Source organism: Sinohyriopsis cumingii, chromosome 2 (assembly GCF_028554795.1).
Source record: "Sinohyriopsis cumingii isolate HCF-2022 chromosome 2, ASM2855479v2, whole genome shotgun sequence".
In the NCBI taxonomy this organism is placed as follows: domain Eukaryota; kingdom Metazoa; phylum Mollusca; class Bivalvia; order Unionida; family Unionidae; genus Sinohyriopsis; species Sinohyriopsis cumingii.
In genome coordinates, this window is record NC_142962.1 from 153361825 (window position 1) to 153382206 (window position 20382).

At 37.0% G+C, this 20382-nt stretch overlaps 1 protein-coding gene across 2 annotated transcripts; it reads left to right on the forward strand.

Moving 5' to 3' along the window:
• Window positions 1-2: 2 nt before the first annotated feature.
• On the forward strand, window positions 3-17848 carry LOC149806131 (gastric triacylglycerol lipase-like). 2 transcript variants are annotated; one of them, XM_089951021.1, is made up of 8 exons: window positions 370-882; window positions 2587-2698; window positions 11044-11245; window positions 11366-11609; window positions 13043-13198; window positions 13851-13922; window positions 14485-14556; window positions 17523-17848. In XM_089951021.1, the coding sequence occupies exons 1-8, from the start codon at window positions 751-753 to the stop codon at window positions 17763-17765; spliced, it is 1233 nt and encodes a 410-aa protein (XP_089807147.1). In that variant the 5' UTR covers window positions 370-750; the 3' UTR covers window positions 17766-17848. The 2 variants fall into 2 exon arrangements, with proteins under 2 accessions (XP_089807148.1, XP_089807147.1); XM_089951022.1 differs by lacking the exons at window positions 370-882; window positions 2587-2698 and adding an exon at window positions 3-105.
• The last annotated feature ends 2534 nt before the right edge of the window (window positions 17849-20382 follow it).

A 20382-nucleotide genomic window follows, 5' to 3' on the forward strand; every position in this document is an offset into this window, starting at 1 on the left:
GGCTTTCATCGCTTTCCAGTCAAATGAAATGTAGGCCAACGAAACTTGAAAAGCGGTTCCATTTCTTTTGTGAGAATTTGAATTTATTAGAGAAAAGACGTCAGAGTAAGTAAAGTCTGTAAAGCGCCGTTATTTAGTTGCCAGTTGTGTGAGATATTCAGAAAATTTGACTTTCGTTATGATATTAGTCAACATCAAAACACACTGCACAGCGCTGTTAATTAGGCAGTAAGACCCTGACTCCCAAAAAAATAAATATCAGCGTCAAGGTCTTAGATGTAGGTCTATATTTCGGTTATGAACGTGTTCGGTGTTTCATTGACAATCTCAAGCACTGTGCGCCTCGTTTTGAAATCGCGAGATTTTGCGAGATAACCCGAGAGCGTTATTAACAGGTATTGTGAAAGTGGGTCCATTGTAAAGATTACTTGGAAGTGGGGAGGGAGGGGGACATTTTAGAAGGTACAAAATGATACTCAGTACCAATATGCTAAAAGAAATAAAAAGTCCCGAAACACCCGGATGCGTTCTCCCCTATCTAAAGATGACATCGAGCGTTTCTAATAATCTCAAGCCCTTTGGTGACAGTTGTTGATTATGTCGGCATGAGACAGTGAAACTGAAAATCAACTTGATCTTTGACCTCTTATCAGCAAGTTTCCGTCAGGCGGTGTTATCGAGTGACCGGTATACATTTATAGATAGTGTTCGATAGTTTTTACTCCTCGTCATCGTTCCTCTTTAATCAAAATGACAACAAAACTCTGTTGTACAGTTTGGATATTACTAATTGTACAATGTAATACGTTATTATTAGGTTCGCCTTTAAAATTTAGGAAGAACCTGGATGATCCCATTGATCCAGATGCCTACAGAAATGCAGTAAGTGTTCTGCATCTTTCCATCTGTCTGTACATGTTACCAATTGTACATGTTCTCGATCAAAAACACCATACAGTATAGTATACCCCCCTCAATATTAAAAACAAAAAGCTTCAAGGATATAAAACAAATGAACAAATATTAGTTATTTAATTCTTTGATTTTTATTTTCTAACTTGATTATCGCCAGGGGGTCCCAAATACTGTTATCTTGGTGTTTCGAATCAAACGGGAGTTTCTTTAGAAACACTGTCGCCATATTTGCTAAGGCGAGTCTATGTTTTCAAGCAGTTCACCTTCGTTGATAATCGCAATAATTCCGTACATTTTAGAGTTACATCTCTTTGAATACATAAGACTCCCTTCTTTTTATTTGTTCAATTTATTAAAATGGACTAGTCTTGAAACCACACATGTATAGGGAGCAGGCTGCTTGTTTACATCGAGAGTTTCCGTTTGCTTTGAAACGCAAATTGACTGTATATTTAAACAGGAAAGCAACTTTATATCTAGCATTTTTTTGTTGTTGGTTCATTGCAACATAAACTTGAGTCTCTCTCCCATCTCTCTATGTATGTATGTATGTATGTATGTATGTATATGTATGTATGTATGTATGTATGTATGTATGTATGTATGTATCTATATATATATATATATATATATATATATATATATATATATATATATATATATATATATATATATATAGGAAGGAAACTTTTCTTAAGGTTGAGACATTTCTCTCTATGTATGTATGTGGGTATATATATATATATATATATTCATTCAGAGATACCAGATCTGGTAAACGGTGTTGGGGAAAATAACTAACTTCACAACATTGTGAACTAAAAGCCAAACTTGTCTTGCGGGAACAATGAAATAGAGAGACAACAAGCACAAAAATGACAGGTGTAGAAAATTAAATGTTTATTGTTTTACATGTGTCAGCTTTTGTGTGTGTTGGTCTCCTTGTATTTATTGCATTTTTAGGATACTTTGCTTTTGGTTGAGGGGCCCCGAGTGGCCGAGTGGTCTAAAGCGCTCTTCGTTACGGATCACTGCCATCTCACCTCTGTCTGCGGCGGTTCGAGTCAAAGATTCAGCCAATGTGGGCATGTGAGAAAGCTTGCCAGTAGCTTCTCGTGGGTCGGTGGTTCTTTCCGGGGTTTTCTGGGTTCTTCCTCCACCATTAATACTGGCCGCCATGTATAGCCTATCATGCTGAAAAATGGCGTTAAACCCCACAACAACAACAGCTTTTGGTTGAGACATTTCCTGATTTTCTGATGCCATTTTCCAAGTTTTGTGTCATCATAAAATATTTGTGCTGATGGTTGCATTCCCAGTTTGTTTACAACTCCATGAGAATCAGCTAGCAAACAAGTATTTTATATATATATATATATATATATATATATATATATATATATATATATATATATATATCTTGAGAGTTTTGGATGAACTATTTAAAATTAAGTAGGTATAGGTTTTATTTTATCTAAGTATCATAGAAAGGCTCCTCCAACTAAAAAAAATCCCCCCAGAAAGATAAAATGGTCTCTTTGACATAAGCGTTTCACCTGTGGACACATGGTGAACTCTGCACACCTGAAGGCACACAGAAGACTCATTTAAAAAACATCATTTTGTGGTAGACTGGCTGTATCTGTCTTGCTGTGTTCTTCATGTTTTCAGTCTCAGTTGATAACGAGTAAAGGGTACCCTTGTGAAGAGCATGAGGTGCACACAGTGGATGGGTTCATTCTGGGTTTGCAGAGGATTCCGAAGTGGAAATCCAGTCTGGCTGGTGAGTGAAGATAGGGGTAATCCTGAAAACATTTCTCCTTCGCGAGTCTCAGCATACATTGAATTGTAATATCTTGACAATCTTTGGACTTTTGTAAGAGAGTAAATATTCAAGCTTAACAATATATACTAATTAATCCTTATATGTAATTAAGAATTTCCTGAAATTTGATAAAATCCTAAAATTTGAAACTGCTAATTTTATGAAGGGCAAATATACATTCTTTAAATAAAAATCCTGTCGTAGCAAGGAAGTAGTTTAGAAGAAAATATCTGTCAGTGTATATGTGCATTTAAATATTCACTATTTTCAAAATATTTGATGTGTTCATTTTGGTGATTTACACTACCACAAAAAAAGGCAAGCTCTCCTTTCCTTTTTTCATAAACTTGAAATTGAGGTAAAAGACTTTACAAATTTCATGAGACCGATTTCAATTGTTTTTTTCAGCATGTGTTCATATATACTGAACATACAGCTGAAAAACCTGGCAGTATTCCAGGTTTTCAAGTGCTACACTTTTTGTCCAGACTGGATGCTCACATGTGAAAATAATTATAGTTACCTCCATGGAGCTGTGGGGATATTGTAATGCAGTCTGTGGGGATATTGTAATGCAGTCCATTTGTATGCACTTGTATGATGTAATTGATCTACTCCTGCACTGTTAAAGAAACACATGAAACTTTATTCATTGAGAGTCTTATGATTGCAGATTGTGGCAGCACATTTAAAATTTTGATGAGGCATTTTTCCAACCTCTGGGACTTTGACCCTGGGTCATAGACTTGAAACTATTGAGTGTCCCTTCATATACGATATAAACACTTGTTGGATATGAACAGACATATTTTTGCATTTAGCATACATTGGTCAAGGGTCCATCAATTCCCCAGGGATTTAGCCCTTTGGTCACAACTGGGCTACATACACATAGTGGGTATGAAAAGACAAATTTATACTTGTAACTGATATTGATACTGGGGCCCATTCTTACTTGGCATGAAACAAAAAATACACGTACCTCATTGCATATGCCCAGTAGCAGTCCTTACCCTCAGGAACTTGCCCAAGGATCTCAGACTTCATGGTTGTGGTCAAATGGGGAAATTGCAGGGATAAGCATCTTTGATGATACATTATTCATTTTCACAAGCATAACACATGTTTATGAGAACAAACTATACATTGATTGTGGTGGTAGGGTAGGTACACAATATACATATTCAGATAACATTGAGGACTTAGACCATACCTGGATCCTGCAGGTAACAGTGGGGGAAAGGAAAGACTGATTATATTTATAATGAAGGAATCAATTTATTAAATGCTATATTTTTTGTGCAAACCCACAGACAATGACACTTAATGAGCATTCCCTCAATGTTAAATATATCTACCTCTTCTCTATTAGATGTAATAAAATATTTCCTTATATCTACTCTAGGGAAACTAGGATTTATTTTCTTTTTATTATACATTTTTGGGAAATATGCTTCAATTTGTATTGATTTGTTTTGCCATTATGTGTCATTGCAATGAAAGCAGCAAATAATTTCCATAATTTTCGGACAGCGACATTTTCCAAAGTTGTATTGTGCATATAATGCTTGAAAATTTGTATTTTCTCAATTTATTGACTTTTTATGATTTTTATTTTTGTTAACATGTTTTTTGTGTGGATTGCTACAGTTAACATTGCTGGGGTGGTGATACTTTAGCAAGAAGACAGAATGGTCCAGTCGACTTCAGAACCTAAGATAACAAAAAAATGTTTATTGATTGTGAGGTTAACAGTAAGGATTTTGGTTGATATCTTTGCTTATTTCTGCGTGAATTTTTGTATGCTGGCAAGCTTGCATTCAGTTTGCAGTAGACACTATCATAGATGCTAATCAGTGCCTGATTTCTCCATCATTCTTATGCATGATTATGATTGAAATAATAGTTAAAATCATTACTTAAATTTTTTATTACTATGTCAGTATGTGTGATCAAAACGTTTTCTTAGAAATGTGTACTATTTGTCATTGAAAATAAAGGTATGATATTTTATGGGTGGCACAGAATATCAAATAGAAACAGGTCATTTAAGTTCAGTCTCTGACAATTTGCATGATTAATGTGGAAAACTGGTTATTTAGAAGTTAAATCTTTAAGCCTACAGTTTGTTGTTTGAGGTTCATTTTTAGGCATTCATAAACATTTACTCAGAGTCATATTTTAAGATATATGCATCTTGATGGAGAGGGACAGAGAGAAGGAAAAGTGGAAGAAAAAAGAAGAAATAGGCTTTAATTTGGATATACAGGACTGAATAACAGAAAAGGCTAATATATATATACTAAATGAAAGAAGAAATCATACTATTAATTGTTAATAAGTCACAATCAAATCAAATCAATCAATCCTCTGTGTGCCGTCTGGTGCTTGAGGCGACAGCAAGGGAGCACCATTTTGGTCTGTCGGCTGCTGTTATGGTGGCGGTCTGCAGAGTGAAGCCTCTGTTCTTGAGTTCTTGCTCCACGGTTCAATGCCAGGTCTCTTTGGGTCTGCCATGATTCCTTTTCCCCTGTGGAGTCCATCTCAGTGCCATCCTTGGTAGTGAGTCAGTGGGCATTCTGCAGACGTGGCCGAGCCATCTCCATCGACGAGGTGTGATGGTACTTGCGCCTGCTCTGTGCCGGAGTTCCTCGTTAAAGATCATGTTTGGCCAGAAGATCCTCATGATCCATTGCAGGCACTTGGTCTGGTGTTAGCAGTGGTCTTCCAACACTCTGACCTGTACAAAAGGACGCTCAGCACGTTGCTCTTGAAGATACGGGTCTTCGTGTGGGCGCTGAGGTTTGTTGTTCTCCTGGTGGGCTTCAGCATTGCGAAGGCCTGGTTGGCCTTGCTGATTCTTGTGGTGACTTCCCTTGTGCAATCTCCATCCGTGGCATCCTTGCTGCGGAGGTATGTGAATTCGTCTACTTCTTGCAGAGGCTAGCCATTGATGGTAATTGGGTCGCCCACTCTAGTGTTCTTCCTCAAGACTTGTGTCTTCCCTATGTTGACTCGAAGACCTATGGTGCTTGCTGTCTGTACCAACTGTTGTGTCTTCTGTTGGATATCCTGGTGTCTGCTTGCCAGCAACCCGTTGTCGTCGGCATAATCCAGGTCATCCAGCATTGAGGTCAGCGTCCACTGTATTCCTTGCCTCCTGCCCTCTATGGTGCGGCGCATTATCCAGTCAATGGCCAGTGAGAGGAGGATCGGTGAGAGAATGCATCCTTGCTTCACTCCGGTTTCTACCTTGAATGGTTCAGTGAATAGGTTGTTGTGGATGACTCTGCACTCAAAGTTCTCGTACAGGGGCCTGATGACGTTGACAAGTTTCTGGGGGATGCCGTAGTGTCATAGGATCTTCCACAGAGAGGCTCGGTGCAGGCTGTCGAAAGCCTTCTCAAAGTCCACAAAGACCATATAAAGGGATCCATTCCACTCATGGGACTACTCAAGGATCTGTCTCAGAACGAAGATGTGGTCGATGCAGGATTTGCCCTTCCTAAAGCCTGCCTGTTCCTGGCGTAGGATGCTGTCCACAGCTGTTGTGATGCATTGGAGGATGATGTGACTGAAAATCTTACTGGAGATGGATAGTAAGGTGATTCCTCGCCAGTTGTTGCAGTTCCCCAGATCTCCTTTCTTGGGAAGTTTGACGATGATTCCTGTTTTCCAGTCATTTGGTGCTTCTTCACTATCCCAGATCTTTTGGAGACTCTGGCAAAGAAGCTGTGGTGTCTTTGTGTCTTCTGCCTTCAGCATCTCGGGACATACTCCATCATCGCCAGGTGCCTTCCCATTCTTCAGCTTGTGGACGGCCTGCTTGACCTCCTCAACAGTGATGTCGTCGCACTTGATGTCAAGGTCCTCCTCTGCTTCAGGAATGTCAGCGAGTACTGGTGGGTCTGGGTGATTCAGTATGGACTTAAAGTGTTGCTTCCGTCTCTTCAGCTTCTCTTCCTCCTCAGTGACAAGAGTTCCATCTTCATCACTCACTGGAAGGTCGTGGTGCTGGCCATAGTCGCCCTTCAGCTTCTTGGTGTTCTGGTACACCGTCTTCATGTCTTTCTGCTCTGCTGCTGCCTCTGCCTCCTTTGCCAGTCTCTCTGTGTATTTTTTCCTGTCTCTCCTTGCTGATTTCTTCACCTCCTTGTCTTTTCCTCTATACTCCTTCGAAATTCTCTCTTTCAGTCTTGGTGACTTGGAGTCCAAAAGCCTCTTCTTAATCTGTCTTCTCTCGTCTATGCGAGTCCACGTCTCTCCTGATATCCACTCTGTCTTCTTACTATTCCTATAACCTAAAACTACTTCTCCTACTTCCCTCATTACTCTGTTGAAATTGTCGATGGTCAGAGCTGTCTCATCTTCTAGAACACTAAACCTATTCCTTAGGGCCAGCCTAAATTCTTCCTTCACTTTTGGATCTTTCAGCTTGGCCACATCGAAGCGCTGATTCCTGGAGACCCCTATTCTAACTTTCCTAAGCTTCAAAGTCACCTTGGCCACCAGAAGACTATGGTCGCTGCCGATGTCAGTGTGCCGCATCACTCGCACGTCCTGCAGGGATTGTTTCCATCAGCCATTGATGATGATGTGGTCAATCTGATTCTGAGTTCTGCCGTCTGGTGACGTCCATGTGAGCTTGTGGATGTCCTTGTGCTCGAACAGGGTCCCTCCTATGACCAAGTCATTCTCTTCACAAAAGTTGACCAGTCTTTCCCCATTGTCGGTCATCACATCTACTCCATGGTGCCCCATGGTCCTCTCTCTGTCTTTATTGTTGCAGCTGACCCTAGCGTTGAAGTCATCAAGTAGCAACAGCACATCATGTCAAGGGACGTCCTCTAAAACGGTTTGAAGAGCGTCGTAGAAGGTGTCTTTGTCCTCTTCTTCTGCGTCGTCTATTGGTGCATAGGCCACAACAACAGACAGCTTGGCGTACTTGGAGTTTATCCTGATGCACAGCAGGCGCTCATTCACTGGTTTCCACTGTAGAACGGTATTGGTCTTGTTCTTGCTGATAATGATGGCGACCCCCTCCCGGTGGTCATAAGTCACAGAGACCCTTAATTTAAGTGCTTTAAGTATATTAGAGTTGTCAAATGGTCACGTTTTAATAATTTAATATATTTAAACATTGATTGTCACTTCCAATAGTAATTATTAATAATTTAATATATTTAAACATTGATTGTTACTTCCAATAGTAATTATTAATAATTTAATATATTTAAACAGTGATTGCCACTTCCAATAGTAACTATTAATAATTTAATATATTTAATCAGTGATTGCCACTTCCAATAGTAATTATTAATAATTTAATATATTTAAATATTGATTGTCACTTCCAATAGTAACTGTTAATAATTTAATATATTTAAACATTGATTGTCACTTCCAATAGTAACTATTAATAATTTAATATATTTAAACATTGATTGTCACTTCCAATAGTAACTATTAATAATTTAATATATTTAATCAGTGATTGCCACTTCCAATAGTAATTATTAATAATTTAATATATTTAAACATTGATTGTCACTTCCAATAGTAAGTATTAATCTGTGCTCTCTGACACAGAATTTTAGTTGATTGTTGAAAAAATTTCAAGACATTGAAACAGTTGCAGTTGTATAATGTGAAAACAACTTTAATGATTAATGTCTGATATAGGCAGAAGGTAACTAATAGACAATGCCACTTCAAGTAATAAATTACAAGTGAAATATAAAGCCTGAACTTTTAGTCTTGCAATACCTGTTATGCTTGATAGTTTCATGTGTGTGTGTATGTGCAAATGCTGTATTGAAAAGGCACATACTGAATAGTAATCTCTTTACATGGTTTTAACGGGTCCATTATCTCATGCATATAGTAGAAAGTTCCCTATTTTTGATTGATGGGAAGTCATTGCATGAATTTGAATTACAGAGATATGGGGGATAGTTAATAAGATCTGAATATTACAGTGCCTTTAATTAGTGACCAGTAAATCCTCTTAGATTGCTTCCATACACTTCTTCATGTTTTGTGTCTTTTTATCAAGTTATAAAATGCCATTTTGTATTCGCTTTTGGGTATGTTGTTCAGACACTGCTAAAATGTACTTCCAACCAGATGATAACTTTCAAATTGTCTACCATTTGGCGAATCTAAAATAATGGCATTCAGCCAAAAAAGACTCAGAGCTTGACTGTATGGAGATGTGGCAGCAAAGTTTAGTGCTCCTTCAGAAAGTCTGCTGTCACGATGACATTTAATCGGCAGTGCGTTGTAATGGAGTATGTGCAGGCAAGTCATGTTCCACAACATTTGGTACCACTTTGGAGCACATAAGACACTACCAGAGTGGTGAGTGGCTCAGTAGTGTTCCACAACACTTGGCACCACTTTGGAGCACATAAGACACTACCAGAGTGGTGAGTGGCTCAGTAGTGTTCCACAACATTTGGCAACACTTTGGAGCACAAGAGACACTACCAGAGTCAGGCACAGATATCTAGATGACTGGCACTTTTGCATGCAAAAATAATGCGACAAACCATGCTGACAGTCTCACTTCATAGAGCAATTTGTGGTCTCCTGCCCTTTTTTCCTAACCAAACTGTATTGCCCTTGGGTGGATTTAAAAAATGTTAATCCATGTCTCATCATCAGTGACAATCATATTCAAATGTCTCTAATCACCCTTTTCATATTTAGCTATTAGTTGTTCGACAATTTCAACCTATGTCTGTTTTTTGTCAACTGTCAACAAATCCATGACCTGTCATGTACAAACATTTCTGAAATTCAAATAATTCTTTGGTATATTGGTAGCAGCAGACAAATTAGTTCCTGTGATAACTAAGATATTGTATATCAAACATCTTAAGCAAGTACCATTTACCACTCACCAATCACAAACAACTGCCTTCCAGAATGTAGGTCATTTTCCATTGAATCTGGCCATGTTTCAAATGATAAAACCACATGAAAATTGTAGGATATGACAGAGAATTACATACATACAATTTATTCAGTTTGGCCTTGAGATCCGTCAGAGATTATCCTAAGAGTGCCTGATTGTACAGTGTGCCCTTTGCATAGAAGTAGAACTGTTTCTCATTCTCCAGCATTTTTATGTTAACATCATTTACCTGTTATGTCACATGCCCGTTTCTGGAATGCTGTACATGTAACTGTGCTGTGTATACTTGTTGAGAGCATTTTTTGTCTATAAATCAGCGTTACAATTATTGAGAGGTTAATAAACCAAAAGAAAGCATCAACAAAATAAATTTTTTTATAATAATCCGTCCTTCTCTGCATCACCCAATGTCGATCATCCATTTGAATCATTACCATACATTACCTAATTTGTAGACCACGCTTTATTTATGAAGATTATACAAACATATTAAAAATGTACTGATATAATTTTTTTATTTTGACTTTGTGTGTGTGTGTGTGTGATTTGGATTTTTAACATAGCTTTAACATTTTTTTAGTCATATCGCTGCGATGTCTGCAGTGTGGCAGTTTACAGTGATGTCTAGCACCGGGGCATCATGCCACAGACATGTAGCACAATGTCCCACCCAGTCACATTCTGACACCAGGCCGACCAGTCCTAACACTAACCTCTTAATGCTGAGCACCAAGTGAAGTATCTGAATGTACCATTTTTGTAAGTCTTTGGTATGACTCGGCTGGGGATCGAAACCACGACCTCCCGCATCTGAGGCGGTCGCTCTAACCACAAGGCCACTACTTTTGTGTGCTAGTGTGATGACTGAAGATTTTGCTGAACAATCAGTGGATCACCTTTTTGTTAAACGCCTTTTTTATCTGTAATAGAGGAATGAAGCTTATTATGGTATATTCTACACAGATAAACATAGCTTTTTGTGTAATCTCCAGTTCTAAAGTGCTGTCTCAGGGCCTTGTTTGAAGCACTGACTCAGGGCCTCATTTGAAGCAGTGACTTTAGGCCCCATTTGCAGCACTGACTTGGGGCCTCAATTGAAGAAATGACTTCAGAGCCTCATTTGAAGCAGTGGCTCAGGGCTGTATTTGAAGCACTGACCCAGGGCCTTGTTTGAAGTGCTGACTTGGGGCCTCATTTGAAGCACATAAGCATATCAATAGGGAGTCAGACATAGGTTCATAAAAGGCTTACATATCACTTTAGTCTATTACTGAGAATAAAAGAATGAATTGAACACACCTCACATTATGGTATGATTTATTAATAATATTAGTTACGATATTGTCAGTATCAGCTAACATTGGATCACTGTAATGTGCTGCAGACACCAATCCACCGGTAGTACTTGTGCAGCATGGGCTTCTCGCCAGTTCCATGTGCTGGCTGGACAATTTAGTGAATGAGAGTCTGGGGTACTTATTGGCAGATGCTGGCTTTGATGTTTGGTTCGGAAACAGTCGTGGCAACGTCTACTCCAGAAAGCATGAGAAGTATAGTCCGTCACAAAGGGAATTCTGGGATTGGAGGTAAGGCAGGAATAGTCAGTTGTAATAATAATAACAGTAATAATAATAATAATAATAATAATAGCAATAGCAAAAAATAATAACAACAATAATAATGCACATACATTGTCCTGTTTTCAGCTGGGATGAGATGGCTAAGTATGATCTGCCTGCCACCATTAACTATATTCTGAAAATGACCGGTGCCCAGCAGTTGTACTACATAGGTCATTCTCAGGGAACTGAGATTGGATTTGCCCAGTTCAGTCAGGACCAGGATCTGGGCAAGAAGGTCAAGCTATTTATTGCTCTGGCCCCAGTTGCCTTCTTGAAATACATCAAGAGCCCCATTCGATATTTGCTGCCATTTGCAAGTGATGCAGAGGTATGTACAAGTACATGTGCTATAGACTGATGCAAATTATCACACATACATACATACATACATACATACACACATACATGAATACATACATACATACATACATACATACATGCATATCTCTGTGTGTGTGTGTTAACTGTTTTGTATTTGCAATGTAATATTATAAAATGAGACCAATATACCAGGTAGAGAGAAAAGTACTTAATCTTGCATTCCACATCACATGTTTGGATACATGACTAGATGAAAAGTAGTGAGTCATAATTTGTTTCAAGCAGACACAAACCCATGCTGTGAATGTTGATAACAATTACCAAGGTCCCATACATCAATACCTGAACCAATACGGCTATGCACTCATCCCCAGAAAAGGATGGAACTAGATCGGTGGTAAGGATTTGAGGTGTACAAACAGAATGTTAACACTTGGCTCTCTTCACAAAAGGCCAATGAGTTTCTGTTGATAAATGCAAGGTTATTAATATAAATCAGCATCTACATACTTAGGGGGGCCCACATAATAATTTTTGGCAGGTTGGGGGCAGACATATAGTAGTCAGCTATTTTACAAATGTAGGTCAAAACATGTTTAGAGGTGGGTGGGTGGGGGGCAAGAGCCACCCTTGACATTGTGTGCAGGCGCCCACAAGTTATAGCAAAAATTTGCTTAGGGATTAAAAGACATTCAGATGCTATTGTTACAACACACGCAAATACTGGTGGAGCATCAGCACTTGGGTCTTCCTCCTGTGATTTCATCTGTAGTTTCTTCATTTCTTCTTTTCCTTGTTCATTTCTCCTTAAATTGAAAGTATAACAAAGAAACAAACGTGCACACGCCTGGGGGATCAGCCTCCTCACAAACACTTGGAGGATCTGCCCCTTAAGGGGCTGTCCATTTAGTACATACACATGGAGGGGGGAGGGGGTTATAACCCAAATGCATATGTTTGCATATGGGGGGGAGGGTCAACTGATAATGTACGTACACATAGAAGGGGGTGAGGGGTGAAACCGCGATAATAATTTGTCGAATAGGTAACCTGTTTGACTGGGTTCAGTCAGCTTTGAATTTTAGCAGACACTAGACAAACTTTTTTAAGTTACGCAGCTTATTTCTTTGATGCAGCCAGACATCCAACATCAGTGGACTATCTGTTTTATTAAACACATTAATATTATTAATCCTTTATGGTTTCTGCATGGATTAAATATAGGACATTCTATAGAAATTTGGGTGGGGGTGGAGGGTGCATCAAGCATACATACTCAGGTGGGGTGTGTAAAAATGTATGCATGTGTACAGGGAGGGGTAAGGCTTTGCCAGATTTTTGCGTACATACTAAATGGATGGCCTCTAATGAGTAATATGTTTCTGCTATTTCCAAGATATCATGTGATCATTACTTATTAGATTGTTCTATTTTCTGCAGGAATTTTTGGCACTTTTTGGAGAGTATGAGTTTCTACCAAACACCAACATCAATCGTTGGCTTGCACAGTTTATATGTGGCTTCAAAATACCTGACTTCCTGTGTGAGAACGTTTTCTTCATTTTTGGTGGGTTTGACTTCAAACAGATGAATATGGTATGATGCATGTGTAATCATTTTCCAATCTTTATGCCATCTTTTCCAGGTTTTCTCTACACAAAAAACTAGGGTATTTTTGTAGGGGTGAGGTGGCGGGGTGAAATAAAGAAAAAACGAGAATGTGCAATTTCATTTTGCCTTGTACATACCTTTGTAAGAGGGATTTATGGAAACTGCATATGGGTTTTCATCTCAGGTGAATAGTCAGTTTTTTTTATCTCAGTTGGCCATTACAATGTCTGTAAATATCTTGATATCTAGATGGAGGGCTGGCATATTGCCAAACACATCACCTAGTTAAATATGTTATGAACAAATAATACTAGGCATGCCACTTATGAGAAATTCTATAAAGTACTAATGTCGGTTCCAAGTAAAATCGTAGGCTTATAAACAATTTGAATGGCAAAAACTTTCAGTCAGGCTGCTTCATTGAACCTTTATACTTACATAACTAGAATATGAATTTCGTTGCTGTAGATAATTGCAGGACTCTGTAGATAATTGCAGGACTGACTTATTAAAATTTCAAGAATAACATCAAAACTAATATGTAGTGTTTGATAAAACCTTGTTTTAATTGTATAAAGGAGACTACATTCAGTGGGATTTTTGTTGCTCTAGCGATGTAAAACTTTGATTTTTACAGAGTCGAGTACCTGTTTATGTTGCGCATTCACCGGCAGGAACATCAACTTTCAACATTATGCATTATGCACAGGTAATCATTAGGTAGTAACAAACACAGTGTTTCCCTTTTTGGGACATCTGTTCACTTTCGCCAGTAAAAAGAATGTAACATCTCTCAGATTACTGGTGGAAGCTATTAAATTTGTCTCTTGGGCAAACAATTTTGAAAATAAAAAAGGAAAATGAACTTTAACCTCACTGGTTAGTCAGTTGATATATATTATAAGAGTCATTTAGTAGCATACAAGAAACATCTAAAAGTCTTTTTCCTGTTCTTAAGATTTTTATCAAGCATGAATTTTATTCTCATATACTATTATATATTTGTTATTTTGCTATACTAATTACCTGAATAGCAGAGGATCATTTTATATTTGACTGTTAATAATGGTCAAAGAGTGAACAGTTCATTTTATTTTTTTAACTAGTTTCATTTTGCGAAAGGTAGTAATTTATCAAGATTACAGTTTTGTGATTTAAGAATAGGTCTGTTATTATCTGAAATTATACCCAGCGCAGTCATAGAATTTTGTGTGTAAGATGTTGAAAGTTACTAATGCATAAGTAACATTCAAGTTTTTTTTTTCTTCCAGAGTGTTACCTCTGGAAACTTTCAGATGCGAGACTTCGGTTCCCCAGAAGAAAATATGAAACATTACAATCAGGTTAGCATCACAACCTTTAAGGTCCCAACGAATTCAGTGGGGAGGGGGGGCTGGAAAATATGTCCAGCCCTCGAATAGCTGAAAAAAATTATTTGAGTCAGGAGGGAAAAAATAGTCTGATCTAAAAGAAAATCATTGCTCTCCCTCCATTAAATAGTCAATTTAACTGATTCATTGAATGTCACTATTAAAGCATTGGGAGATTTTATTTTAGGAGCCAAGCAGTGTGGGAACTGCTTATTATCGGCCACTCCATGAACCTACTGGTTGATGGAAATAACCTCTTTGGAAGGAGCGGGGTAACCTTGGAGACCTACTGGAATTTAACATGAGAATGGAAATAACCATATTTTTTTGTTCCACTCTGAGGACCTGTTGGAACCTTAACATGAGGGTTTGCAGTATGAGGTTCTAAGGATATAAGCGTGGCAAGAAAAGTAGATGAATATACTAGGAGAGGAAACAACAAAGATGCATCATCGTTGCAAGAAAGTCACTGTGATGATTTGTTTGGAAAAACCCTTGGCAGATATGTTACAGATAGATGTATCCTATCATAATTTCAGGGTGGCCAGTAAGGAATCGAAAATATTAAAGACCAAAGGGTATAACGAATGCACATCCATATACATGATTTGTTCTCCTTGAGATTCCTATGCATCATGCAACAAGCATGTAGCACTGATAGTCCTTGAATAAACTGTCATGAAGCTCTAAAAGTTTGATGTTTAAGATGAAATTCTGTGTCAGCTTTAAGAAGTCATTCGTATTCATGCTTCCACATTTCTGCCAAGTGGCATCCTAGACTTCTCAGTTCTGACATCGTTGGTAAGTTCTTTCATAAAAGTATTCCATGGTATACACAGCATTGGGATTTTCAGGTTGAGATAACACATGTCACATCTGGTTCATGGACATCTCCGAAGTTCATACACTTTTGGGATTTTTCAGGTCTTGGCTGGGAGAACACATGTTACATCTGGTTCATGGACATCTCTGAAGTTCATACACAATTTGTGGGTTTTCCAAATCCTAACAGTGGACTGTATAATGACCAGTCTTCTTTTCTGGCATGTTTGATCTATTTTTCTTGAGTTTCAACCAAAGCCTTTGCTGAATAATTATGGCTCACCGAATGCTAGGTTTGAGGTGGTACAATAGTTAGCATGATATCAGGCATGAAATTCTTTCAGTACCCAAGTCCACAAACTTTCATAATGAATGAGGCTTCCTTCAGGGAATCAATAACACTGTGCTTGAGAAACGACTTCGAAATTGTCCAGAACATCATAGAATATCTACATTAGACAGACTATAGTGGAAGCATGTATTGTTGAAAATCAAAAGGGTGAGAAGAGCGAGTCTGGTACCATGTGTTGAAAGCTTGCCACTGTTATTTTCTGGATCATGATACAGTGTATTGTGTATCAGTCATGGGAAATAGTATGATGCATTGATTTTTCGTGGTGCTGAGAAAGTGAGGAGAATATCCTTTAGCCATTTCAGTCATTAAAAAACATGTTAGGTGTCTCACTCAAAAACATAGCAAAGTAATTAATGAAATCTTTGAACCATACAGGTCTCATTTTTATATAAATGATCTTGGATCCATTCATGGTCACTTGTAGATATTCCCGTTCTTTTTTTGCAAAATGTAAAACAAAACTAAATTACAAATCCTATGTGTCGTACCCAGGTGAATTGTGAGCGATCACTGAAGCATACTGGTGACTACTGTTGTAAAAATCTACATCTTCTTTGTTGGTGGGGACCAAGACACACACACACCGAAATCATGTTGGGTGTACAAAATATCTTGACTCAACTGCCCAGGTGCATGCTACAATTCCATCGGTGCCATGAAATGTATTTCTGAATGGAAGCATGAGGGGATGCACAACAGGTGGCGGTGTAAATGCCAACAGGTGGGGGTATAAATGCCAACAGGTGGGGGTGTAAATGCCAGTGTCTTGTGAACATTCAGAAATAAAAAGATAACATCTACTGGATGGTTCCATTTCTTTTTTTCAGGTTCAGGTTATCCATTAATTTGTATTATTCCTTGAGAGCTGAATGTAACACCGGTGATTAAGATAGACAAAATGATGATGAATAGGACCAAAATAAGTCCTGAGCCCTTTTCTTCTGTTGAAACTCCTTCATTCTATGTTGATTGTAACAAGCTTGACTCACAAAATGATGTATACAAGTGTAACACCTACTAATTAGTTATCCCCAGGAAACAGAAGGACTCGATGCCGAACAGCAACTACAACTCTTTCCATAATGTATATGTTGCTCTCGATGCTTGAATCTTCTGTCACATTAATCACAACAGCTTATGAATCCGAGAGATGCAGAATATCCTGGAAGTGTTAGCCTCTCAGTACACTGTGTGATACATGGAAATTTCCTGGTTCTAGGCCCAAATGATCCAGACAGAAAATACATTCACATTTATCCTCACCAAAATAAGTCCGAAATAAGTTTGATGCCATTACAAATATCAAGAATTCTTGTGAATGGTTGATGGTAGAAATGCAAATTTGTACGTGCAGAGAGTCACGCCTCACATCATCCTGACTTATGATTGGTGGATACAAAACAATAAGTGTATGAGACGAATGCATTCTGATTAGTTGGGACTAGAACAGGACATGTTACAGCTAACAACATTCCAAAACTCAGCTTCAATCTATCAGGCAGAGTGTATTCCAAAATCAAAACTTAAATATCCCACCTCATTCACTTTGTTATGTGTGACTGTATAGGTATATGAGTGTACGTGTTACTAGTCCTGTGTAATAGTGTGTTTGTATAACATTATGTGAGTATAAAACAAAAATAGACCCTTTTCCTACTTATTCATTGTATGTATGTATGTATGTATGTAGAATGCAATACAGAATTTGAACATTTAAGGTCCAGTCATTGTATTTTTGTGAACAATTACATTTGCTTTGCAGACGACTCCACCTCTGTATGACGTTACCAAGATGCAGACTCCAGTTGCGTTGTATTCTGGAACAAGTGATTGGTTAGGTGACCCACAAGATTATGCCAGGCTATTGCCACTACTCCGCAATGTGAGGAGGAATAAAGTTATCAAAGGATGGGAACATTTAGACTTCCTCTGGGCAAAGGATGGACCTTCAGAGTGTTACCATGACCTCATTGACTTAATAAAAATAGACAGCAAAATTGTGTAATTGGAGGCTAATTCGGCAGTCTCCAGTGTCCATGGAATATGTCTTTAAAATCTGGATATAATAAATTAAAACTTGATGTGAAAGCTTGACTATTTAATAATTCAAATCCTAAGTAATTATTTTCAATAATAACTTAGCCTGAGGTGGGGTGGTGTGGGAGCTTTCAGAGTTTGCAAAAATTGCATGCAGTAGCTTGAATTGCTTAGACAGCATTGGAACAAAGTGCTGAAAGTTTCAAGAATTCAAGACCAAGTAGATTTGAATGTTGATCCGGCTGACTAAAAGGATCAAAGGTGTAAATGTGATTTCACTAAGCTTCTGGATATGAAGTTGATTGTCAACTCAAAATTTACAATTCTTTTGCTAATACAATATCAATGAAAGTTTTGATTTTCAGCAGGACAGACATAATAAACTGTAAAAAGTTTTCAAGAAGAAATTTGTGGACTGGAGTATGTAAGAAGACTTGTGTGTTATGTACAAGTGGGATCAAACTGGATCTTATCAACATATTTTCATTTGGATTGCAAATTACATATTGAATCAAGCAATATGATGGGATGAAATTAAGTCTGATTGCTTTTATCAGTCAGATAACTGAAGTATTGAATTTAACTTTAAGACCTATTGTCCGAGTGGCGACTGAAGTTACTATGTAAATCCTGCCTGTTTATCTCACATGATATGACCTGATATCCCCTTATGTTATACCTTGACCTTCTATGTACAGCAGTGATAGCTGTGGAGGAGATTTACATATTTAATGGCAAGATAAGAGCTGACTTGTTTATGAGACTAGAAATGCCCTTTTTCATGAGAGAGAGACAAAATACAAGGAAAATATTGTGGAAGAGTTCTTGTATGATGAATATATATATATATATATATATATATATATATATAATAGAGCCATAGAAATACACTATATCTGTGTACATGCATGTTACCATGATAATAATTTGTTTTGCAAGGCATTTGTCACCTTAAAGCAGTGTTTGAAGAAAAAAGATGAGTCTTCTTCCAAATATGTTAATAACTAACCAGTAGGGACACCCAAAAACATCTAGCTATAGTGAAATTATGTTTCTATTCTTAGCACTATACTTTCAGGGATATTTGAGCTGTACATACAAGTTCTGAAATTCATTTTGTTCTTGCTTCCATTTGAAAAAAATCCATATCCCCAGTTAAGTAATTGTTTGGTTTTTTTAAAATTTTTTTGTTGAATGAATGAATCTAGTATTGACATATCACCAGATTAGAGAGATTTTGAGATAAAATAGATTTAGAATTTGAAGATAATACTGTTTTTTTAATTAGAATACCAATAGAAAATATAATTTCTTCAAATAGAACATGATAGACTTAAACAGAACCGGTTAATTTAGTAATAAAGTAATTGGTCATGATATTCATGATCAGCATACAAAATCAAAACCATACATGTTATTAATAAAGTTAGATTTGAATGGAGACAGTGTTGTTACAAAACCAAAACCATACATGTTATTACTTAATAAAGTTAGATTTGAATGGAGACAGTGTTGTTACAAAATCAAAACCATTCATGTTATTACTTAATAAAGTTAGATTTGAATGGAGACAGTGTTGTTACAAAATCAAAACCATACATGTTATTAATAAAGTTAGATTTGAATGGAGACAGTGTTGTTACAAAACCAAAACCATACATGTTATTACTTAATAAATTTAGATTTGAATGGAGAGAGTGTTGTTACAAAATCAAAACCATACATGTTATTACTTAATAAAGTTAGATTTGAATGGAGACAGTGTTGTTACAAAACCAAAACCATACATGTTATTACTTAATAAAGTTAGATTTGAATAGAGAGAGTGTTGTTACAAAATCAAAACCATACATGTTATTACTTGATAAGGTTAGATTTGAATGGAGACAGTGTTGTTACAAAATCAAAACCATACATGTTATTAATAAAGTTAGATTTGAATGGAGACAGTGTTGTTACAAAACCAAAACCATACATGTTATTACTTAATAAAGTTGGATTTGAATGGAGTGTTGTTACAAAATCAAAACCATACATTTTATTAGATAATAAAGTTAGATTTGAATGGAGACAGTGTTGTTACAAAATCAAAACCATTCATGTTAATACTTAATAAAGTTAGATTTGAATGGAGACAGTGTTGTTACAAAACCAAAACCATACATGTTATTACTTAATAAAGTTAGATTTGAATGGAGTGTTGTTACAAAATCAAAACCATTCATGTTATTACTTAATAAAGTTAGATTTGAATGGAGACAGTGTTGTTATAAAATCAAAACCGTACATGTTATTACTTAATAAAGTTAGATTTGAATGGAGACAGTGTTGTTACAAAATCAAAACCATTCATGTTATTACTTAATAAAGTTAGATTTGAATGGAGACAGTGTTGTTACAAAATCAAAACCATACATGTTATTACTTAATAAAGTTAGATTTTAATGGAGAGAGTGTTGTTACAAAATCAAAACCATACATGTTATTACTTAATAAAGTTAGGTTTGAATGGAGACAGTGTTGTTACAAAATCAAAACCATTCATGTTATTACTTAATAAAGTTAGATTTGAATGGAGACAGTGT

Excerpts from the sequence above, each read along its gene's own strand:
- LOC149806131 (XM_089951021.1), top strand. The coding sequence starts at position 751 with ATGACAACAAAACTCTGTTGTACAGTTTGGATATTACTAATTGTACAA. Across the intron at positions 883-2,586 it reads CAGATGCCTACAGAAATGCA|TCTCAGTTGATAACGAGTAA; the intron begins GTAAGTGTTCTG and ends TCATGTTTTCAG. Across the intron at positions 11,610-13,042 it reads CATTTGCAAGTGATGCAGAG|GAATTTTTGGCACTTTTTGG; the intron begins GTATGTACAAGT and ends TATTTTCTGCAG.